Below are 25,206 nucleotides of genomic sequence, written 5' to 3' on the forward strand. Positions count from 1 at the left end.
TAAGAGGAGGTTAGATGTACACCTTGCTGGGGTCGTTTGACCCCAGTACTCTTTCCTGCCATGGCAGGGGGTCAGACTCGATGATCTTCTCAAGCCCCCTCCGACACAACCAACTATGAAACTATGAATCCTCTCCTCATCCAAACAAGATTCACAGATGGACATCGTGATGATGTATTGGCAAAAGAAGAACCCCAGAATCCTGACTAAGCAGGTCAAATACTGAAGAACTAAGTGCCTGATACAATGCAAGTCATTTACCGTATTTTATAGGCCAATTCATCTTTGTGCATTAGTAAGCTGCAAAGTGGATTGAGGCTGCCTGCCACTTTCCTTGGGTTTCTTTCATATAGGCCTGATCCACAAGGCTTTGATCTAAATCCAAGCATTCAACTTTTTTTTTCAATCTAGTCTTTTGTTCAAAGTCTGATCATGGCAGATTGATGTAGGTTGAGTCCTATATAAATGATTAGACTATCAATAAAACTATTTATCTGTCTTCAGAGGTCTATCATTACCACTTCTGAAATTCTGTCTTTTTGGGGCCTTTCTAGTTACTCTCATGAGTTTGAGGTCCTACTACAAGCAGGGATGTTTCTGTAACCTTCAGTCCCAAAAACTTCTTCATTTTGCTTTGTCTTGTATTTCCCTCATGGAGCAGAAAGGACAGTAACATTTGGACAACTTAGATTGTTTTTTAAATTGATTTTGTGCTTGTTTTAACCTTGGACAGCTGGTCTAATGCATTGATTACCTCTCAAATTCCATGGCTTGTTTTAGTAATCCTGATTGTTTAATCGCTTTAAAAAATTTCCTGTCAATGCATTTGTGGAGACCTACTTGCATGCAGACAGGGATTTGTTCTCCCACTATAATGTGTTGGGGTTTGTAGAGGTGTATCTACTATCCTGTAGTTATATGCAATTCAATTACCGAACAGCATCTAATAACAAAACTCATCTGCGTGCAGAGTTTACAAAATACCCCTATGACTTGACTCATACTCCATGTTGAACACTGCTCTCTTTCATTTCGCTCCAAAGTCAAGAGACATTTTTTCACTAACTTTGATAACAATGAAGTGAGATTTAGTGGGTGCATGGACATGAGACACCTTAATGCGCAGCGGACTTTTCTATTGCACGTTAGTGCATCATGGCAAAAACTGTGCTAATGCACAGTAGAATTAGTATACTGTGGCTTAATCATCAAAAAAAAAGTTTGCCTTTGTTACTGCACATTAGTGCAGCTACTGTGCTTTTATCAGGTACCTTGTATTAGAGGTATTAAACTTAATGTGCACTAGCGAAGGCAAATTTATGAACATGTAGATGTGCCCAGTGAGGGATGGTCCCATGTCAAAGAAAACTAGTTCACTTGTAAAATGTGTTATCTATCCCAATAGGTATGAAAATAAATGCACTTGTTTTCCAAGTAAAATCAAATCAGACCTTTATTCAGGCATGAAGGAGCTAAATTCATTTGGATATACAGTTCAAAATGGAAGATGCTTCACATGCGGTGATTGTTAAGAATGCTTTGGATTAAAAAAAAAGCGATTACTATTTGTACCATAGATTTCAGCATGAAAACACCAGAATGGTGCATCTGCTATCAGTCTCGCAAATGGATCATGCTATCAGTCTTGCAAACGGTTTTCATGTACATTGTAAATACCACGGAAGGAGATAAGGTCCCAAATGGGTTTTAGTCTGTTAATGGCTAACTTTCTCTTGTTGTTTGTCAGTCAAGGATTAGGTTCTGTTTAGTAAGAAAAGTGAGGAAGTTGGCAAAAGAGCACATCTTATTTTTTTGTAAATTCTACTGACTCCATTTTCAATGGCTTTGCGCCGCACACAACTTTGAAGATCAAGCACGATCAAATGTATGATTTTTCCAGACTGAAGTGAGTGCAAAGGCTCTTATGACTTCACTGGGCATTAGACTGGGTCCTAAATGAAAGAGATCTAACGCTGTTAATCTGATCTCAACGCACAAGAAACTGTGAGAATGGAAGATGGACTTATGGCTTGGTCGTGCAAAGCAGTAAGTAATTCTTGTGAGATGCTGAGTTCAGTGGGAACTGAGGATGCTCGGTGTTTCGCAGGAGGTTCTCATCACTCTGCAGGACTGGACCCGTAGAGGAACAGTCCTGGGGCATGCCTAACCTACCGTGGAAGGGGAAGGCTTGTGCCATTGGAACTGAGGAAAGATCAGCCTTCTGTACGTGCTGTAGACAGCGCTGGAATAGTGCCAGGCCCCGAAGGGGTATAGCTTTCAGGGAGGAACCCAAACTTCCCTGAAATTGGGAATTCATTTGCATTAAAGTGGGGGAAGATCTGCAGGTTAAATTACAATACAGATTTAAATCTGCCCAGTTAGGGGGATTCCAAAAGATTAGCATGATGGAAACTGAAGACCAGATGTTTGCCCAAAAGGCACTCATCAGAAATGGCTCTATGGAAAATAATCAAGAAACCCTCTCCTAATCATGAGGCTATATTAACCTATCCTTGAAGGGAAGTTTGTTATGGTCAAGTCATTTGTTTCCTGTGCAATGTTTAGGATAATTTGATATATCACAATTGTGCCTGCACATCCTCTAAGTGATATATAGTGTGTATCAATGGACCATGTTTCCTGGTTAATTTAAACCTGATTAAAAAAAATAAGAGCCATATGGTACTTTCAAATACAAGAAAAAACCATGTCTGTGTATTTGGATCTGGTACATTCAAATGTTTTCCCAGAGCATTAATTTTAATTCTTACATCTGAACCACATAACCAAACATAAATAGGATTTGATATTTTTACATAATCTGTCCAATTTGTATTTGTTGTTACATATACTAAACAATCATGAACTGCTAACACATACAGAAGGCTAACAATAAATAGTAAGACACAATCTTGCAAGTTAAATGAGATGTATTTTAAATAGTTGGTTAAAAAGAACACGATCATCTAAAGTTATTAAAAAAGTAAGTATTGCTTTTCGGATGTGCTTTGAGGGAGGGAGTGTTTTGTTCACCAATCTGGCAAAACTAGACTATGAGGGGGACATAGGAGAATTCAGCTTTAACATCAACCATGTTAATATAAGACAGTACAATAATCTAACTCTTTGGAACAGTACTGGAGTAATGTATAGCACTATGCATAGGTTAAGGCTTTAAAAGCGGGCTTAATGAGGAAAAGTATACATTAGGAATGTATGCAAATAGCTGACGTGGTTCATTCCATCAATAAGTATAGAAACCAGCAGGATGGCCACAATCGTAGCCATCTAAATTGGAAGCGGAGCGGTTAAAAGAATAAGCCTTTTGTTACCCATTCCTCATTCCAATGAATGTGAGTTTTTGATTTCCCTTATTTGGACAAAGACGAGCTCTGCTCTATGTGGGCTTGGAGCAGCTCAGCAATTTCCACGTGGGCAGACTTCAGAGCAACAGACAGAGCAGAATTGCCATCCTACATGGGGAAGGGAAACAGAAAGAAAAAAAACCCCAAACACATGAACTTTACAGATCTTTACAAATCTTACAGCACAGCTGAGGTTAATTAGCAATTTTGAATGTGCAGGCTTCTGTGTGGCTCTTCAGTTGAAGGAGCTGCAAACACTGCAGTGACAAAATATCCCCCAAAGTCAAAATTATTGCCTTCATTATTCCTTACAGAGCAAAATGGCATTTGAAGGTCAGAAGTTTCTACCTTTCGTGTCTGCTCCTGATAATGCCATCAAGTGTAAGAAGATGCGAATAATCCAGGCAGTCTGTGCTCATGTAAATTAGCAAACTCTGCCACTCACACCCTTAGCTATCAGAGCAGCTGCTTTACCTCAATAGCAGGGCACCAACCTCCTGACATTCAAAGTTAATGAGTTTCTGTTGAGGGAGATGATGACGGTCTCCACTTGCACATGTTTAAATCAGATAATTATATTTGCTTGCAACCCAGGATCATAACTCTGGGCTCTCTGCCCTGAGGTTGGATGACTTGATTCACTATAAGACAATCTTGGCAGCCTTGTTTCTTGACCTTATCATAGGACACAGATAAACAGAACTTCCTGGGTCACTGCATCCCATATCCTGAAGTTTCAACAAGCATATCATATAATCTCTTCCATAAATTTATCTATCTCCATCATAAAATCAATTAGGTCCCTTGCTCTCCTCCCACTGACAAACTCTCCTAAAACTTGACTCTTCTGAGAGTTAGCAACCTTTTAATTTCTAGTCTGCATTTCATCATGGTGTTTGCACCTACCTATTCTTGCGATAAGATTATCCTTCCGCTGAAAAAGTCTCCTCTCATATGCTAAGCCCCAGATGTATTTACAGAAAACAACCATGTTCCCCCTCAGCCTTCATTTTGCTAGGTTAAGCAATCCAAGCTCTTTCACACTCCTGCACATTCCCATGATCATCCTACGAGCTGTTCCAGTTTGAATTCAAATTCTTTGAACATATGCAATCATCCATTTTATTTATATATATCAGTATTATCTTCACCTACTTTTGGTGCCCTCAGCAGTGGCTCTTCCCAATTAGGAACTGCATAGTTAAGACATAGTGCTGTTTATTTAGATTAGACTGGTCTTCATGAGCATGTCTGTGTACCTGTTGCCACTGACCAAACACTTGTGAATTGAATAGTTGGATCAGCCTATTGTATTAGGTTCAGATACCTTGGCTTGTTCTCTCACCCTCACCTGGCATCAGAGAAGAGTTGCTCTTTTTTTGAAGTCTACTAAATTCGCCCTGGAAAGGTGAGAGTGGTGGTTTCAGAGACACTGAAACTAAACCCACACTGTGCATGGAAGGGCCACACTTCCAACCATTGCATGCGATCCCTCAGAAACTCACCTCTGTGCGGTGCTGCCAGCCTGCAGCTGGTCTGGCAATTAGACGTGCCTATTGTGCTTATGCAAATGGCACTGTTCAGTCCTTGTCACAATCCTGAAAACAGCTTGTCAGTAAACTTAGAAGCAAGACTTCTTTGTGCTGCACAAGGGAAATCTGATAGCAAGGCACAAGCTACAAAAGAGCAGCTTTGAGATGGATTTGGATTAAGCGGGGGGGGGGGCTTCAGTACATGACTAGTTTTGTATCAGCAGCTGTCATCATTCAAATAAGATCCTTCACATAATGTTACACTGTGGCATAGCTCCATCCTATACTAGCCTAACTTCTTTACTGATATTAATCATGTAAAACAGAGAAAAAGACTTTGATATAATCTTCCAGATTCCACAGACACCCAAGAAGCTGAATTACTGCCTCAAATTGTCATCTTTATCCTAAGAAATGTTCCCTCTTCTGCTGCTTCAGTAGTATTCACATTACATCATAATCTCAGGTAGACACCTGACAGACGGGCTGTAAGAAACAGTTTCTATTCAGGAATTAATGGCCAGTTATTTCCACCATTTCAAATCTCCTTTAAATAAATCTTCAGTAAGACTGTGATAGTCTCTCTCTTGTTACTGAAGATGATCCTTCCAGGACTGAAATTAGGGGGTTTTGTCTGTTTGTTCATTTTGTTGAAAAGTGACAGTGTGAACTTCTCTGAGCCTATACTTTCCATGCACCAAAGTAATCTGTCTAACCTAAGTGTAGTGGAGGAAGAGGACAGAAATTTGTGATACGTGTCAGTGATAGGGTATTTGTTGCAACACTCACTCTTGATAGTATCTGAACTGCTCATTTCTTCTGTTCAGGTGCACTCGTGAAATTTGGAGCAATTTAAACGTCTCTGAACAGCAGAAGTTGATCTGAGCTACTCGTGTTAAATGATGTGCTGAGCTATTTTCAAGGATTATTGGAAAAAACCCATTTGACGTCAGTGAAGCCAGGATTTTATCTTGTACGTTCTCAGCAGGATTTAATAGACTTTGGGCAAGCTTTTCAAAAAACCTGGGTTAGTTTTGTAGGAGCAATGCATCTCTAATGGCCTGACCGATGCTGCCAAATTTGAAACCTCAAACTAGACATATTCTGCACCTACAGTGCCATTTGTAGTGGAAGGCTGCCGCTATAGCCCACATCTCTAGAAAAGATGTGGCCTCTTCTCAATGGTATCTATCCCTTTCTGCCTGTACATGTATAGAGCAATTTTTTTTCCCTGTTGTGAATCTCTGATATCTCTGATATATCTGATCCAGCTCCGAAAGATCTTTCCGAAGTGACTACTGGAGCTGGGATTATCAGAGGAACTGTGAATGTTTGATTACAAAGACAGTCAAGTCATTAACATGAGTGTCTAAATATTAAAGCTCCTTTAAACAATTACTAGAATTGTTCTGGACTGAACAGGAGAGTCATCCAGAATGGCTTGAAAAGATGTTGACTATATCCAGAAGGGCTCTTACAATCATATGGAGTTTGTGGAGGTCTCTTACAGGTTTTATAGGGCTTTTTCCCTGGGAACCATATACTTCTGATATTGTCAGTGAGTAATGTGGGTGCTTTTACAGCCTCACTGAATTGCTTTCCTTGTGGTAGTTCACAAAGAGAGAACTAGTAACTCAGAAGGACCACGACTTCCGTGGCTCTCCAAGCCACGCACAGCTAGGGGGTGCTGGGGTTGGGATGGCTGTCACTAGTTTTAGGACCTAGGCAATTGGGTCTCATTGTCAAGAGGGCGTCTGCACCTGAAGAGTGTACTAAGGGAGCCAGAAAGGCGGCACCCAAGTTCTGCTCAGCCCCAGCAAACTAAGAGGCTTGGATCCAGCAAACAAGGTTTGTGTGCAGTAAAACAGTCTGTCCAGGGTTGGAACAGAAATGTAGTCCAGCCAGAAAATAAAGCCCATTAAGGAAGATGGGGACATAAGATCACTAAACTACAGCTCTCAGAAACCAACTTGCAGTAACTACAAGTAGAAATATTTTAATGTAAGGGTATCAGGGGGGTTTTTAATTGAAAAGCCAAAGATAATGTGTAAAGCAGATACTTTTTATCCCCCTCCCCAACCAAAAAAAAAGGTTAGTTGAAACATGAATTTTCTAACAAAACTAGTTTTAATGGAGGAAAAAACTGACCATCCTTACTAAACATGAGTACAATAAATATACTCACAGTACCAAATACGAGTATAGTTCATCACTTTTCAGGTTTTTAACTTCTTAGACATCTAAGTGACTTGTCCAAAGTTGCACAGCAAGTCTGAGCCTCTTGACTCTCAGGCCTATATCTGACCCATTATACCAGCGTTGCCCAAGAAATTATTGAATATTTTGGTTGGATAAACATACTAACATTTTAAATATCTTTTTCTTAACTGGAAAAGGAGTGGAGCTGGGACAGTATAACTGAGTGGGATTTTTCCCATGGGAAAAATGCTTTCAATGTCATAAAACAAAAAAAAAAAGGGAATATTGAAAAATGGGGAATTTAGAAGGAATCCAAATATTTCCATAAAACATTTTGATTTTTGTCCAAATAGCATGTTTTGTTTGTTTTACAAACTCCCTGCCCTTTCTGTGTCATTCTCTTTTTCTGTTTTGTAAAACACAGCGCACACTTTCTGTCTGTAGCTCACAGAGACATAAGAGTGTTTTTGGATATGCTTATACGGCACAGTGCGGTGGATGATATAAAGCCACATACAGCTTTGTATAGCAGTGTTCTGTGCAGATTAATTATCCCTGGTGAGGACAGTAGTCTGGACAGGAAGCCATGCTGATGTTAACTTGGATATCTATACATGGTGTTATTTTGTATATGTAGAGTTTTACATAGAGCTTAGAACAATGCAGTCTTGGCTTGTGACTGAGGCTTGTAGGTGCGTCTATAATACAAATAAAAATAATGATGATATTGCTCATAATGGCTGTAAGTCATCTTCCTAGGTTTCCATCACAATATAATGTAAAAAGAGGGCTGCCTGGAGATAGTTTGGCTGTACAGTCTGCTTTGAATTAGCCCTGATGAGATGCTGGGATTTCGCTACTCGATGGAAAGATGAAACAGAACTTGTTCATGTTCTAGTTTAGGCAGCTGCAACTCTTAGACTAGGAAGAGCTTAATTACTAGCTGTCAAGGGCAAGGTGGTTTCTCCCCCCCTTCTCCCCTCCCCTCCCACCTTTTTTCCTGTAATTTTTGAGGAAAGAATTACCATAATTGCTTAGGGTAGCTTGAAAGTTCAGCCTGGTTGGCTCCAGATGTTAAAAATTCAGACACATCCTGTTAGGTTTTGCTAAAATTTCTCCTGTTTGCCCCCCTGTTACAGCTGTTCTCAAGTTTTTTAGATGCAAGACATCTCTCAAAAATGCCAGCTCTTTATTTGCACTTGTTGTTTGACCGCAGAAACGTAATAAAATTATTCTTCTATTGCAAAGAAGTCAGAAAGACCACAACAGATCAAAATGTTTTTAAAGCTATGGATTTCTAGTTGAAATCTCTGAGTTAATCTTGTGAACCATGTTTGCATACCTAACAATGCTAACACTTGCGTGCTGCCCTGGGACACCCTTAAAAGAACTCAAGACACTCCAGGATATCGCAGCGCCATGGTTGAGAATCAGTGCTCTTTTACCTCAGTGTTTGGGTGCGTGTCTATAATTAGGCAGCATTGTGCAGAGACACCTTCCCTCTCTAGGCATTTATGGAGTCCTATCACCATGGGTCTCAAATGACTGCATCTCTTGGGTGCACGCATAAAACAGCCTGGAGTTCCTATACTGAGCATTGGCCGTAGTCCGAACACGGTAGCTATTGTCTACTGCCAGCATTATGCAATTTTAAGTTGCCCTTGGTTTGGTTCATACAAACATATGGGTCTTAACTTAACGTAATGCTCTGTGGTTTAAATGAAGCATCAGTCTGTTCACACAGGATATAGCTATAGTTTAGGTGCGGTGCATCATAAAGGTGGATTAAAGCTGAGTTAGTAGACCATCATTATTTTCAAGAAGCTTTAACTCTAATTATATAGTAAATATCAATGGAACACGTGCTGTCATTTGTAAACTACTTGTCATCTCTAATCCACACTAACAAAAGCAAAGGGCTTTTTCTGGTCACTGCAAACATCTAAAAAAGGAAATATCATGAGTGCCTGAGTGCATCTGTGCAAGCCAGGTGTTACTAGTTATTAGTATTTTAAAGGGACAAAGCCTACACTAAAACCTATCTCTTTCGTTTGCTCTTTCATATGCTGAAACTCCAAGTTAGGAGGCCCCTGTGGTCTGGGACTGGAGCCACTTATGAGTTTACCTTAGTGTGCTCTGAACCCTGTCCTAAATGAATGCTCAATGGACTGAAAAATCATTGGCTGCTTAATGGAGTAGAACTGTACCGGGTACATTTGGGGGTGCTTTGCGGAGGACTCTCAAGATAGCAAGTTGCCTACAGAAGGTGCTAATCTCATTGTTTTTGTTCCATCTCTCTACATGCAGTTATGCATCCTGGCTTAGAATCAATAATGGAGCTAATTCTCTTCCAAGTCTCTCCACTGCTCCGCTTCTCATTATTGCTGAGACAGGGGAGGCGCAGAGCCAGAGTCCACTTGCTGAAATGTTGATAAGAGGGATGCTTCCTTGGAGGTACCTAGTTTACACTCCAGTGCTAAGGTAGGAAGGCCACCTGATTCCTATATATGTTCATGGCCTGCCTCCTGGGATTCAATTACTGAGCTCGTTCACCTCTTTAAAGTTCATGCTGCAACTACCTCTCTCTCTTACCTTGTCAGTTAAGGTGGCATCGCACTCCGGGTGAGCCAGAAGAAGTTTCACAATCTCGGCATTTCCTTGCTGACAGGCAACCATCAGTGCTGATGCTCCATTATCATCCTTCAGGTTTATGTCAGCCTCGCAGGACAACAATGCTTTCACCATATCTTCCCGGTCATGGCTGACCCCTAGCATGAGCGCTGTCTGGCCTCCCTAGGAACAGGGCAGTGACAAACCAAATACAATGACTCAACAAGGGAATACAATTTTTTTTTTATACAATCTAGGAATTTGCACAAACAAAGGACCCTTGACTGCCTATACAGGGGCTGGCGGGTGGGGGTGGGCTCACCGTCACATGTATAGTCCCAGAGGCTGTAATAAAGCTTTGGTCATTTGGAATTTGTCTCTCTTCTGTGTATCCTGGCCACTCAAAATTTCACTTCAAGAATGAGCCTAAAATACACTTGGACTGCTCCAAGCATGCAGGTTTTGCAGGGGGGGTTTTCCATTAGCTGCTGGCAGCTAGCAACTGTCCGCAGCTGAGCACTTCCAACACCGTGCTCTAGATGAAGGGAGTATGCTTTTCAAATAGCCTCCTCAATGCTGCCCTGCCTCAGGTATGAACTTCGGAAGCAAAATACATCTGCCAGGGTGCCTCAAAGATAGGGTAGCCATCGAGGTACCTCAAGAATAAAGGAGAGTTGAATTTAGCGCAACTGTCCCCACCACCACGACCGTCGCATGTCTCCTGAGGCTGGGGGGCACGGCGAGCTCCCGCAGGCGGCACCAGCAGTATTGGTGGCAGGGTTCAGGGTGCCGAGTGGTGAAACATAGACATGAAGGCATCTGGTTTCATATCAATAGAGGACAGAGGACCAGAAACCCAGACTGTCCTCTATAAAACCGGACGAATGGCCACCCTATTCAAAGACCTGCCTGTGATGGCCAGAAGCAAAGAAACGCATAAGCAATAAAGATGTGCTTCTTGGAGGCATCTGGAACTTCTGTCTAATACGAAGCTTGTATTTTTATAACCCGCAAATGTAACTTGTAACTGGTTGTGGAACTGACTGGGCCTCAAAGACAAAGCCCTGGCCGTGAAATTAGCTGACCTTGTAGTTCTTTCTTGCTCAGAATTTAGCCTGGATGATGATAAAAACTGGATGCAACAGCCCAGCTTATCCAGTACGTTTCAAGAAAGGACATCTCAAAAGAGCACCGTCAGAGCATTCTGAAGGGGCTGGACTGAGGCGGGGTAATGTGAATTTCAGACCTGAAGATGCTGCGTTGCAATTTGCTTCTTGGGTAAACCCAAGCTTGGGCAGTAACTTATTATAATGATTTCTAACACCTTTTAACCCCATAAGATAACAGCTATAAAGTCATATTATGAATGGCTATATAACTAAAAATTAGCACAATTAGAATATAAAAGAACACAGACGTCATAGTAACCCTGGGGAAGGACGGAAGAGAAGGGTCATTGCTGCCCCGTAGCCCACGGCTCTCTCTTACTCCGTGTGAGAGCGAGGACCAGATCCTGACTGAGGGGCTTCCACCGGTTCTGCTTCGGGCAGCCCAGTTCAGAGACGTCTGACTTCGCTGATACAACTTGCCGTGCATCTTCTAACCGAGGGTCTACCCATAAGTTACTAACCAAGTGGAAACTCTTGGTTAATTTCTTTATCTGTTTTATTATCACTGTCCATTTTAATCTATATTGTTATGTCGTCTGCTTATTAGCTTAACCTTTTTATTAACTATTATATATGCAAACTATGTCTTTTGTTGTCATCAGTAAAATTCATTCCTTTTTGTAAGTGACACTTGTCATTTTTTTCCTTTCCATCATCATCTCCTCAATCCCAAAACAAAAAGCCCAGTGGCTAATAAAGCTGCAGTGCTCAGTCAGTCTGCAACTAAACTGATATACTCACAGTGCTCGGCTGGCCTGTGACACCCGCCTCACAGTCCTGACTGAACTGGGCTGGCCAAAGTGGTCATTTCTTTGTCTGTCAATTAATATAAAGCTATTGTTGCTCACTGCTGAGATAAGGGAAGTACGTGCAGCTTTAAGCATCAAGTACCCTATTTGCACTACTTACATTTTATACCTACTTTAAGACATCTTTTAGACTGCCCAGTTGTCATAAGGGAAATTCAGTGTATAATGTCCAACTAATTGCTTGCAGTTTCACAAATACCTATGTGGGAGGGCCCTGAGAGTGCACAGGCCCATATTAGTTCACTTTCTGGCTGTTTAGCTTAATTTTTTCACCCTAACTCCTCAGATTTATTTCAGATGTTATGTCTTTTTTTTTAAGAAAGCTGCCAGGAGTCCCAAAAGATTGGTAAAAGGTTACTATGCCATCTTACCAAGCTCCAAGTGCCTCCCTTAACACCCAGCAAGTGGGAGCTGAGAGCACTTAGCAAAGTACTGAGCCCATTGCAGGATGAGGCCTCAGCATTAATTTTCCTTCAAGTGCTTTAATCAGCACCTGATTGCTACATATTTACCAGTACTTGGATTGAGAAGCATCATTGTGATTGGCTGGCAAAGTGCAGAGGGTTTAATTAAGCACCATGGACTGCAGTTTGGCTGGATCTGCTGCTTTAACTTTCTAAACTAGCAACTTCCAACATAAACACATCTTGCTTCTGAGTTTCATACGGTATATAAAGCACAAAGAATGTAATTGTCTTCTCTATCAACATCTTTAAGAGTGATTATGAAGGAAATTAATTATGAGCGCGGAGTAATAAGTTAGTTACACTTTGTTGATGTAGCATCAAAAAGGTTGCACAATGGAGCACCTGCAGCTCTTGATAAGAGTAGTCACTATGTTCATTCAGACTCCATTTAACCATGTAATAATTGGATCCCAACATTGGATTATTTGACCAACCATTTCCATCCTTATTCAAGCCAACCTCACATTGGGAGTGGTAACAGGAACCAAGTCATTTTGACTATAGTTTGACTGTTGTGTCTGCAGGGTTTGATTTGTGAATTATTTTTGCCAAGTGAATCCTGTAGACTGCCTCACAATGGTTGGAAGACAACTAGTCCCTGTAGGCTATAGGCAATTTAGGCATCATCTAGGATCCAGCTGGATGAGTTTAGTTGTACAAAAAAACCCACAGACAATTGATTACTTGCTTACCTGGCTTGCCCGTATGTTAACATTCCCAAATTTCAACAGCTTTAGCACCACTTCCATGTCTTCATCAGTCTCTGCTGAGGCCAGTGGTGTGATCATCACTGCAGTGTAACCAGCTTTGTTCTGATGGTCCACGTCACATACACCTAAAGCCAAGAGTATTTTTTTTCATATATATTTACATAGGCTCAGGAAGGAATTTTTTTCCATCCTGTTACTACGTGTGTCAGGGCTATTTTTGTCTACTACAGAAGCACTTGGTATTGGCAGGTTAGGGTGCTGTGCCTTGTAGTTGTGAGACAGGCTTGCGTTGTGTAGTTTTAGTAATAGGTTAGACACAGTATGGGATGCTTGGGAAAGGGCTGGTCCTGCTTCAGGAAGGGGGTTGGATGGATTGACCTGCATATGTACCTTCCAGTCCTACTTTTCTATGATTCTACAAAGACAGAATAAGATTTATTTATACAACACACCATCTTTCTGAATCAATGTAACACTTCATTGTGGAAACTTTACTTCATTGATAGTCAAAAAGGACTGGCCAATTTTAATACTGAATTCTTTGAACTTGTGTCTCGTTAACTTTGAGAACTGAAAATGGCAACTCTAGATAAAGCTAATGGTGACACTCAGTACCTGAGATACTGCTTTTCAGTAGTAGCTATTTTCAGAGTTGTACACAAGCTAGGTAAACTGAACAGTAAGGACTGTCTGTGGTAGTTCAGGTTATCTCAGGGACACTGCCAAGGATCATCTCTCCAAAAAATAGAAAAAAGGAAAAGATTTGAAGGAGAGGGCAAAAGGTGAAGGATGTGAAAGGGGGGAAATGGAAAGGAAAAAAAAAAAGTCTTGGGCTATGGGCTAAGGAGGGAGAGGAAGATCCAGGTAGTGAACCAAAGACTGCGGCGCTGGTGGCATCGAGAAGTTTGGTTTCCATGACCACAGCCCGCACTTTGGAGAGAGAGGCAGCGAGCTGCTGGGAAGGGACGGCCTCCACCTCTCTCTGCTGGGGAGGAGGCTCTTCTCAGCCAGATGGGCTGACCTGCTCCACCGGCCTTTAAACAAAACCCACCGGGGGATGGGGGGACTACCGCCACTGCTGGCCCGCTGAGCAGCCCCTGCAAAGCCAGCAGGCTGAGGCACTTAAGGGAGCCCACCCCTGCCCCAGCCCTGGAACAAACTATAGGCAAGGCAGGAGCCCCTAAGGGGACACTTGCGTGTCTATACACAAATGCCAGGAGCCTGGGGAATAAACAGGAGGAACTTGTCCTCCTGCTAAATGCAAATAACTACGATGTCATAGGGATAACGGAGACCTGGTGGGACTTCACCCATGACTGGACCACAGGAATAGACGGCTATACCGCGTACAGGAGGGACCGAGTGAACAAAAGGGGTGGGAGCGTAGCTTTCTATGTCAAGGAAAGCTATGCGTCCCTGCAAGCCGACATTGGCACCTACGGTGGACAACTTGAGACCCTCTGGGTTAAAATCCATGGGGAACACGGCACAGGGAATACTATGGTGGGAATTTACTACAACCCCGCTACCCAGGGTCAAGACCTTGACCAGGAGTTTGCCAGGGAATTGGCTGAGGCCGCACGACCCTGGTGCATGGCTGTCATGGGAGACATGACTTGATGATCCTCCAGGGTCCCTTCCAGTCTGAACATCTATGAATCTATAAGGACAGGAGGTTTCTAAGGAGGGGCACTGCAGAGAAAAAGTTGCAACAGAAACAAAAAAACTGAGTAGAGGAGGAAGTTGTACTATAATTAATTAAAGTAAATGTGTTCAAGGTAGAAGGGAAGGAGACGGAAGAAAGAAATTGGAAGGAAATTGGTGAAATGAACAGAAACTGTTCTACTGACTTCTGAGAGAACAGAAATAGCTCTCCCTTTGCCCTCCCACCTGGAAGATTTATACACCAAAAAAGAGTCAGTAGAAGGGGGTTTGGAGAGAAACATTCAAATGTAAAGTTAGAGAACAAGAAGGTAGAGACCTTGCATAAGAAATTATGTATAAGAAAACTGAGCAAATAAAAAGGAGTGCAGGGAAGACAAGTATAAAAGGATATGGGTTAAACTTGTTGCTATCATTTAAGAGATGCAATGACTCTTGTTCAGGCAAAATGATTAGTTGCAAGGTCAAGGCCATGGCAAAAGAGTTGTGTCCTCAGGCAAGTCTGTAAGTGAGCTAAACTACATCCTTCTCCCAGTGAAGAATGATGAAACTCCTATTGACCTCAGGTGTTCAGGATTGGGCTCCTCCTTACTTGACATGTCAGTGCATTCAATGACTTACAAACACCAAGCAATAATGAAAGCCCTAGTGTCTGTTGACATCATACCGTGCTCAGAGCTAGAATGTTTATTTCTAAGCAGTTAAAGTCTGGTCGTGGTCATCAGCATTATTCTGATGAACCATGGCACTCCACTAACGGCATGACTCCTCGAGAGGTGTAAAATTCAGTCCTATCCTCACTCATGACGTACTTATGTACCACTTGTTTAAACTCTCACAATAAGGTCATGGGGTGCAACAAAAAAGGTGAATTTCACCCAATGCACAGCCTAAATCTGTTCCAGTGAACTTGCTTCCATAACCAAGTTTTATTCAAGTCCACACTGCAGAGCTGATGTAGCTATTGAACCACTATGTAGATTCTGATTTTCCTTTGCTTGTTGCCATTGGGACACTTGCCAGATATGCTGCCCTAATCTAGGTTGGTTGTAGCGATGTATCAATCTAAAAGATCAGAGTCTCAGATGATTTCTAGGCTGAAGTTTCAGGTGCTATGGCAGATTTGTAGCGTGATTTCACTTACAACCAGGCCCTTTTAGGCCTCCTTAAATTGCTTCATCAGTAGGGGTTAGGCATGAATTCAAGATTAATTTGTTTCAAAATGTGTGATTTTCACAGCAGACATATTGACTCTTAAATTAGATGAAGCAAGCAATTAGTGCTAGTCAAACTATGCTTTTATTGACTTAAAGTGCTTACATTCATTTCAGAAACAGCAAATCGGCAAATTCCCTTAAGAAATCCATCACTCCTAGTGTTCCAGTGTGTGCTTTTATGCTTTTGCTGGTGTAGATTAGAAATGAACTGTGTCTAAACCAAAGAACATTTAACTCCAGTATTCCCCTTTGAACTTAGTTGCCTTGGGGCATATAACAAGAGAAGAGAACAAACTTCTCTCCATATTCTGGGGTTACTTGGAAGTCTATTATAACAATTGGTTTATAGATGTGTATGATAATATGCCATTTCCCTAACATTTAACAGATTGTCTTGCCAACCAAGAAAGGGCAAAAGCTTCTTTATTCAGTCTGAAAGCACTTGCTTTTTTATCCGATAAAATCTCAGCTGGAAGTTTCATTCTTTACAGCATGAGCTAAAAGTTCAGTAGTTTACAATGCAGTTTTTTTTTTCTGCTGAGCTGTTTCTGTTCTAATTGCAGGGCCTGATCTTGTGAACACGAACAATTAAGTGAAATGCTTACTACTATAATTAGTCCCAGTTGAGTCAATAGGGACTGCTCACAGCAGTAAGAGTCCTATCCAATCTTTCCCAAAGCTATTGGATAGACCCTCCATTTGATTCAATGAACTGGGGGCTTGCTGCACCTTAGAATTATGCTCAGATCTTTTTTTTTTTAATCTGAGCAAGGCATTAAACATTGTGATCCAAAATAATTTGTGTACACACACACTCACACACACACATGCACACCGCAATTCCTACCTGTATCTAGCAGCAGCTTCACAATCAGAAAGTTGGAGTGGGAAACACTGTAATGAAGAGCAGTGTTCCCATTTCCATCAGCCAGGTTTACAATCTTCTTCAGTAACTGGGGATCAATCGCCTGGAATTCCCTGAGATACACTGCAACAATCTCTGGGCTGGAGGATTTCCTGCTTGACACCCTGAACCACTCTTGACAGACAGAATTGAAGACATGTCTCTAAAACACAAACAATTCACAGTTACTTATAGGACTTTACTTCTCATTTAGTTGTAGCAAGGGTGCAGGGGCCTGACTGCGGGACTGGTTGGTCTCCTACTGATAGTTCACTGCCAGAGCTGAGATTTTTACTCTGTGGCTAGTAAACAAAACTTTGCATTTACTGATAAATGTGTAGGTGGTTTGTGTTGGTAAAGAAAATATAAAAATATGCTGTAAAAGCAGCAGTAGTTGCTTGTTGGATAACATTTTTCTTTTAATTAAAAATGACATCCATAAAGGGAATGACTGTAAATAGCGCTAAACATTATTAGAGTGAGGTTTGCTACATGGAAAATTTGCTTCTGATGAGCCAGTTATCCGTCTACTTTAATTCAATCAGCAATTATATTTATTGAGGTAACAGTAGACACAAATCTGAGCTCAACACCTGTACACTGGTTTTATGTACCACAGCAGCTGTGCTCTTTTTTATAATGACAGGAGTTAGTCTATGCTGATCCAACATCTCTTCCCAAATAGTTGGGCAAACAGGTTGGTTTTCAAAATAAAATAGCATCCCCAAAGGCTCTACAAACTCGGTGCTAAACTGTGACTTTCCACCACCCTTATGCAGGAGGTAGTGCATTGCCCAAAAGTTGCCTGGGCTCTACACAGTATAATTCAGTCATAGTCTGACTCCTGGACACCTCCACATCCCAATGTAGAGCAATGAATCTTCTTTGCCAGTATATCTGCATTGCTTGCTATTTAGGGGTGCTCTCTACTCTGCCATGATTCTGCCTATTCCCAGTTCCTGCCTGAATGGGGCAGAGAGCTGCATCTGTGGGGAGGGTGTTTTCTTCCAGGTGCTGCTACCCAGCATATGGGTAACTGGCACAGGGGAATAAGGAAGTGCCTTATTCCAACTCAGGGCAAGCCAGGAGGGAAGTCATATAGACCTCAGGTTCACCTTCAACAAAATAGGCCCCGTCCACCCACTCCTATAGGTTCACACCAGAGACTGCAATTAGGCTGAGCAGGCAGGCTGGAGTAGCCCCAAGCACATGCTACAGGGCTACCCTCAAGGACCTCAGGTGGAAATGGACACTCAGGTTTGTCCCAAACCACTGGAGCTGCTCCTGAACTACCCATTTGCCCTTCTCTCCAGTTTTGGTGTATCCCAGCAGAAGCAGGTGAGCAGGGCTCCTTTTGTCTTATGGTGGTAGCCAGATCCAGTCTGCAAACAGCCCCATAGTCTAGATCCAGGCCAGGGTCCCAAATGAGCTTGACCCCCCCCTCCGATATAGACCTATCTTTACTAACAGTGCAGTCCCAAAGGAGAAGAGAAAATAGAGCCTGCCGCTATGTGTCTGTGGAACAATAAATAATACCTTGGTTACACAGACACATAGCAGAAGGCTAGTGAAACTTTTTTCCCTTCTCTAAATGTGATGAAGCCCTCCTGTGTGAAAAGAAGGGTTCGGTGTGCACTCTGCTCATTAGGCACTTTCTGGTGCAACTTTTCTCCACTCGATGAGTAAAAACTTCCAAATAAGCAAAAACTAATGATGCATAGGCTTCTTCTTCCCAGCTAGTCAGCATAAAATCAATTAGTCAATTTTAGACTCTCTTGCACTATATACGAAGACTGAGCGGCCACGGTTTTTACGAGGATTGTGTGCCTTCCCCACTTTAGCCTTGCCTAGAGAGAGAGTCTATATGAAACCCAGGCCCCTGCTAAACCATCAGTTGTTTAGTTAGGGAGGGAAGATAGATCCCATTTAGCCTCTTTATTCTTTCCCAGCATTGCAGTTCTTGAAGTCAGACCTAGAGTCTCTCTTGCACCGAGAGCTGCTTGACACAGTGCAGTGAGGAAATCGTCTAAATCCTCCTAACCACTACCTTGCCGTTACCTATTTAACATGCAGGATGGGGTTTGCATGGGTGGGTGCTACTTTGGTTTCCTTATGGTTTAGAACAGGGCAACATTTTCCAATGACAACCCAAAATGACCCAGGTCAGGTTGGGTCTGAGATGAGCTGGCGCTAGGACCAAGCCACTTATGCTCCTTCTCCTTGCTATGGTGCATCTTGGGCACAGCCCCTTTCCCTTCTCTGACTCCCACCCCTCCCTGAGCTGAAGCCACATCTCTGTGGACTGGGTCCAAAGACTCTGGGGCCAGATCTGTCCCATAAGCCATAAGTTGTGAACCCCTGATTTAAAACAAGGAAAAGATTTTTTAAGAGGGGCAGGGAAGGAGTTCATTCGGTTTTAGACTGACATGAGTGAACAGAAACATAGAAAAAGAGAGAGAGAGCACTTTCTAGAGGCCATGAATCTAAAACCAAAATCCTGGGAGCCAGCTTGGCCCATTTCTCCTTATGAAGCCACCCAACGTGTGGTATAATAACCGTGCACTGCACCATCCAGATAGTGAGCTATAGGACCAGCAGGGGAGGATTAGAGTTAGAATCCAATTGGAAAAATACCAGTACCAAATGTTTGTCACCAGTGGTCCTTATTTCAGAAAGGTGCTTCCTCAGTAACTGGCAGCCATTAAGAAAATCTTCTGATGGCTTGTATCTAAAAAAGGAAAATATTTTTGTAAATGAATTGTAAGAGAGAGCTCTGAACAAAGATGATGAGCACATGCCTAAATGTTGATAGGATCAGTTGTAAATTTGGATGGGTTTCCTTTATATTTTAAAAAAATCAACTTAAAAAAGGTTAAAAAAATCAATTCTGTTCCTGGATCTGATAGGAAACCCACTTTATCAACAACTAAATGCCCACAAAAGTCACTGGATCCAGCCCTTAACCTGTAAGGCCCATCGGCTGTGGGGAGAGCCTGGATAGCTGCATCTCAAAGCTCTTTGTGGCCCCCCCCTATGCTTACAGGTGTTGCACAATAAACTGGTTAATTTGTGCAATTAACTAACACCAGCTACACATGCAAAGTACCTAGTCATAGAAATCATAAAGAAGTATGGCTGGAAGCGACCTCCAGAGGTCATCTAGTCCAACCTCCTGCCTGAGGCAGGATGATCCTTATCCAAACCATCTCATGCAAGCATAATCTAAACACTATGTAAGACTACCCTCAACCCTGACAAAACATAGACCTAAACACCCGAACTTGCCACAAGGGAAGCAGGGGAACCACGACAGCCAATGCCTGCTTGTATAAAATGTTGTCAATATATTCTTAAGAAGTCCCGGGTAGAGGACCATGCTCTCTCTCCCCCTACCCCGCTGCAGAGAAAGGCAACCCCCCCACAGCTCATACCAATCTGAGCATGGGTAAAATTCCTTCCTGACCACAAATATGATGATCAGTCTGACCCTGAGTGGAGAGGCAAGACCCTCGAGCCAGGAACCTCCAACTTTTCTCCTAGCAGAAGAATTGGCACATCCAATTGGCCTTAGCTATAGCCAACACCCAGTGCCTCTGGGGAAGATTAAAAACACCCTGACACATATAGCAGAAAAAAAGGGAGGGGGTGTTGGAGCAATCAGCAAAGCCTAGAAGCATAGGAAATGCCCATGGTAGAAAATAGACATAACGATGCCTAAACCATCCCCAACCAGTGGTTGTCCAACCTCTTCTTGGACACCTCCAGTGAGAGAGAGTCCACAACTTGCCTAGGCAGTCTATTCCACTTTCTTACTGTTCTCACAGTGAAGACATTTTTCTGGATGTCCAATCTAAACTTTCGTGAAACTTCAAGCCATTGGTCTTCACCCTCTTCTCTGCAGCAAGAGAGAAAATGTACTTTCCCTCTTCTTTATGGCAGCCCTTCAAGCATTTGAAGACTGCTATCATGTCCCCACTTAAGCACCTTTTCCACCAGCTGACCACACGTACCTCCTTCAGCTCCTCCTCGTATGACTTGCCTTCCAAGCCCCTCATTATTTTTGTTTCCTGCCTCTGGACCCTCTCTAGCTTCTCCATGTCCTTTTTAAAATGTGGAGCCCAGAACTGCTAGAAAGTATGTCAGCTGAGTACTTTCAGGGCCAAGTAGAGAGGTACTATCACCTCCCGGGTCTTGCACCTAATGCTTCTGTTGATGCATCCCAAAACCACATTGGCCTTTTCTGCGGCTCCATCACACTGCATGCTCATACTGAGTCTAGTCTACCAAGATGCGCAAGTCCTTTTCCAAAGAGCTGCCATCCAGCCAGGTGTCCTTCATTTTGTATTTGCATTTTTTATTATTCCTCCTGAAGTACAGCACCTTGCATTTATCTGCATTGAACTTCTGATATGGACCCTTTGCTTATGGCTATTGAGCAAGTTATCAACCCATCTTATAGCAGCTATATCCAGCCCACTTTTCTCCAATTTGTTTATGAAAAGGTCATGTGGGACCTTGTCAAAAGCCTTGCTGAAGTCCAGATAGAAGAGTAAATGTTTTCGATCCAAGCCTTCAAGAGGCCGAGAAGCAATCCACAACATTCCCTTCATCCATTCAACATCCACCCAAGTAGTTGCTTTGTCAAAGAAGTAGATTAGATTTGTCTGACACTATTTGTTTTTCATAAGTCCATGTTGGCTGCTTGCAATCGGCCTTTTATCCTCCAGATGCTTGCAAATAGCCTTCCTTAGGATATGTTCCAGTAACTTGCCAGGTATCGGGATGAGGTTAAGAGGCTGTGGTTTCCCAGGTGCTCCTTCTTGCCTTTTTCAAAGAGGGGCACTACTTTGGCCCTTTTCCAATCCTCTGGTACCTGGCCCATCTCCCACGGCTTCATGAAGATCTTTGCCAAGGGCTCTGAGATCTCCTCTACCAGTTTCTTCAGGGACTTGGGAATGAAGCTTATCTGGCCCTGCTGACTTGAATTCATTCAGACCCAACAAAAGCTCTCTGACCATCTCTCATTATCTCCTCCCTCAACTAGCCCCCTTCCTTATCCAGCAAATCCCTATTACATGTCTGGCAGCTTCATTTATTTGGTGAAGACTGAGGCAAAGTAGCTGTTGAGTAGCTCTGCCTTCTTTGCATCTTTGGTTAGGAGTTCCCCCTGGCTTAACAGAGGATGCACAGCTTCCTTGGTCCTTTTTTTCTGGCCAACATACTTAAAAAACTTCTTGCTGCCCTTAACTTCTTTGCCAGGTGCAGCTCCTTCTTTATCCTTGCCTTCCTGATTTTGTCCCTGCACACTTTTGCTATTTCCTGGTATGCATCCTTGGTACCAATGGGCTTCCAATACTGTGCTCCTTAGAAGCTCCCAGCCCTTCTGGGTGCCTTGATCCTTCAATCTATCATCCCATGACACCAAGCCTATTATAATGCTCCTCATCACATCATAAAAAGGTCCACCCAGCTATAAAGTTAAACCCTGAAAATGTGCAATAATATTACAGCTGGTGTGTCCAGCTTCAGTTTGCATGTGTAGCAGGGTCCCCCCTGTGGCCAGGAGCCCCCTCGGCTACCTGGGCTACCAGCCACAGGGGTGCACCATGCCCAGCCAGGGCTGGGAGTCCCACAGCTGAGCAGACTTTCAGCCCTGGCAGTGCTCAGCAGCTGCAGACTGTGGGTGCCAACAGCACTCCATGGCTGCCAGGACCCAGAGTCTCACAGCTGCGGAAGTGGGATCCTGGCAGCACCCTGTGGTACCAGTGACTCAACATCCCGCAGCTGTGGATGCTGGGTCCTGGCAGCCACGTGGCACAGCTGCTATCTCCCAGGTGTGGGGGTGTGTGAAACACTTCTTAAGCTGGGAGACTGCAGCAACTGGGGGGTGTGGGAGGCTTCACGAATCCCTGTGGCTGGATGACCAAAGTAGGTGCAATCTCCCACCCATCAGGGGAGGGCTGGCTCCACAGCTGGGAGATCACAGCAGTTGCAGGATCAGGCTCCACCTGCACCAGCAATAAGGCACATGGGATCTAATGCACGATCCCACACACATGCCTCCTGCCATGCACATGTGGCATGGCAGGCCGTGCAATTGTGTGGATTATGCATTGGATCCCATCGCACATTCACCTGCACAGGTAGAGGGGCCCTGTGAAACATAATAAACAGGGCACGGGACAGGAGATCAATAGTGATTTTTACAGTCTAGATCTAATGTTTAAATGCACAGTTTTGAAAAGCAGCATGTAGGAGACATTTGACTGTAACATGCATTTTGCCAGGGCATTCTGAAAAATGCCATAATGATTGAAAGCCCTGTTTACATAATTTTATTTTGAGTTATTTTTCTTTACCCCCGCACCCACAAAAGCCTCTACCCCACAGATAGCAACAGCATTATGAGATCCTAAAATGAAGCCATAAGTCTATTAACTTGCTCTATGTATATAATTATGGTAACCTGGCCCAGGGATGGCCAACCTGCAGCGCTGGTGCCACAAGTGGCACAGGCAGTCTCTCTGTGTGGCACATGGCAGACTGGGGAGGGAGCTGGGAGCAGAAAGCAAAGTAGCAGCTTGGGCAGGGAACACAGGGAAAGAAGCAGACTAGCAGACTCAGGAAGGACAAGGGATGACAGCGGCACTTGGGGATGGTGTGGGGTCAATTTGTGGCACACCTGCCAAAAAGGTTGGCTCCCGCTGACCTCATCAGACAAGCACTGGATGTCTCATAATCAGGCAATAGCAGCGTTTCTCTCTTTCCACACACATTATTACTTCTGCTGACAGCAGACAGGCTGGCCTTTTCACTTAAACTCAGAACAAAAATCACAGCAAACTAGAGCATTAGCTTGTTTGTCTGGTTACCTGTCAGTCTTGTGCTGAGTGCTGGCCATTGTTGGGTCTTCTCTTTCCTGCAGCTCTTCACCTTCATGTCTCGTGCACTGGGGGATTCCAGGTGACGCGCAGTCACGGTCGTCAGCAGCTCTCACCTGTCTGTGCGCTACACTCTCGTATTTTCTCTCTGTCTCGCAGTCAGAATTTCCTTCTGATGAGCTGTCTTCGCAGCTTGTGTCTTCACTTGAAGTCGTTTCATAACTAATTGAGGACACCATATATTACTCACATTTCCTTCCCCCTTAATGATTATAAGGTCATAGCCAATACCCAGTGAACCCACACCTTGACTCCAATGGGCTTTGGATAAGACCCATAGTGACTTCTATGTTGGACGCCTTAGACGAGCGGCACCAAACCCACCTGAGCTCCTGCCAGAATTTGGGGGTGCATTGCCACTCTCATTTCCCACGTATCGCTCTATATGAGCAAGAGTTTCAGGATCTCATTTATTGAACAGCAACAATTTCAGAGGATGGGGGAGGACTATTTTTGTTTTTAGCCAATTATTATTTAATGCAAAATGTACAAATGGTTCAGAGATCGTGGACCAGGTTCTACACTCAGGCTCCTCTTTGCTTGCTTTCTTGCTGGCCCTTGACATCTTGGGCCACACTGAGGCAAAGTTTCTCAGGAGGTCTAGAGAGCAGCTACTGGGGAGGGCACTCTCCTGGGAAGCAGAGGGCTTGGGCTTGAATCCTCTCATGCTCAGGATGGACTTGAACCCGTCTCCCACACCCTGGGCATGTGATCTAATCACAAGGCTAAGGTGTAAAAGGTGGGCATCACTATCTCCATCACCAGCAGATATGTTTTTAAAAAATCAACTATGACTGCTGAAGATCCCAATGCTGTTGGTGTGTATAAGATGTGCTCAGAGTGCATGCACCTAATCTAGCAACCCAAGGGGTTTAGACATCACTCTACCAGTTTCTAAATCCCAGTCAGGCTTAGATGGGCATTAGATGCCTGGTAGGTGCTCAGACTGAGGCTATTTTGGACATGTGAACAACTCAGAACTGCAGCCGCTTAAGGATCCTTTTGGGCCAAAAGGAAGGCACTTCCAGGGTTAGGCAGCCATCAAACGGGGGTTGGACTGCAGAAATATTCCAAATCCTGGAATGGGATTTCAGCAGATTTTAGCTACCTAGGTCCCTTCTGGATCTGGCGTTGGGGCTCCAAGGGGATGATAATGAAAAGATGGGGTCTCGGTCCTGTTCTTAGAGAACAAGTGTTTGTACAACACTCAACATCATAGTTAGCACTTTTAGGTGTCCATACATGTGCTCTGGGGTGAGGGGGCGCTTTAATTAGAGCGGCTCTCTGGGAGCCACTCTAATTAAAGCACCTGCAGTATCGTGTGTATTCAGCAGTGGGGGTGCTTTAACTAAAGCTTGTTCGATGAGCTTTAGTTAAAGTGCCCCCACTGCCATTTTACAATGCGGGGATGCTGAATACATGTGAAGCGGAGTCTGCCGGAGTGCACAATTTAGCACAGTCCAGCAGACTTGCAGCAGACTATTAATGAAGTCTGCTCTGATGCACGCCAATTAGCATGTGTTGGAGCAGAGGTCCGTCATGCGTATAGGTCCGTCTCTGTTATTTGTCTTGAATGAGCTGACATAAATTTAAGTTCCTCCAGCCCAATATTGAGGAACTT

At 43.3% G+C, this 25,206-nt stretch overlaps 1 protein-coding gene across 3 annotated transcripts in view; it reads right to left on the reverse strand.

The window, feature by feature from the left end:
- Positions 1-1,435: 1,435 nt before the first annotated feature.
- Positions 1,436-25,206, reverse strand: part of KANK4 (KN motif and ankyrin repeat domains 4) — a 35,444-nt gene continuing 11,673 nt past the window's right edge. For all 3 annotated transcript variants that reach the window (XM_019531549.1, XM_019531550.1, XM_019531548.1), the window contains exons 5-10: positions 23,517-23,747; positions 19,285-19,372; positions 16,588-16,807; positions 12,844-12,986; positions 9,689-9,889; positions 1,436-3,473 (exon numbers count right to left, since the gene is read on the reverse strand). In XM_019531549.1, coding sequence (XP_019387094.1) covers positions 3,372-3,473; positions 9,689-9,889; positions 12,844-12,986; positions 16,588-16,807; positions 19,285-19,372; positions 23,517-23,747 — 985 coding nt within the window. In that variant the 3' untranslated portion in view covers positions 1,436-3,371. The remainder of the gene's footprint in view (positions 3,474-9,688; positions 9,890-12,843; positions 12,987-16,587; positions 16,808-19,284; positions 19,373-23,516; positions 23,748-25,206) is intronic.

The sequence above is a fragment of the Crocodylus porosus genome, unplaced genomic scaffold (genome assembly GCF_001723895.1).
Source record: "Crocodylus porosus isolate Cpor-Errol unplaced genomic scaffold, CroPor_comp1, whole genome shotgun sequence".
In the NCBI taxonomy this organism is placed as follows: domain Eukaryota; kingdom Metazoa; phylum Chordata; order Crocodylia; family Crocodylidae; genus Crocodylus; species Crocodylus porosus.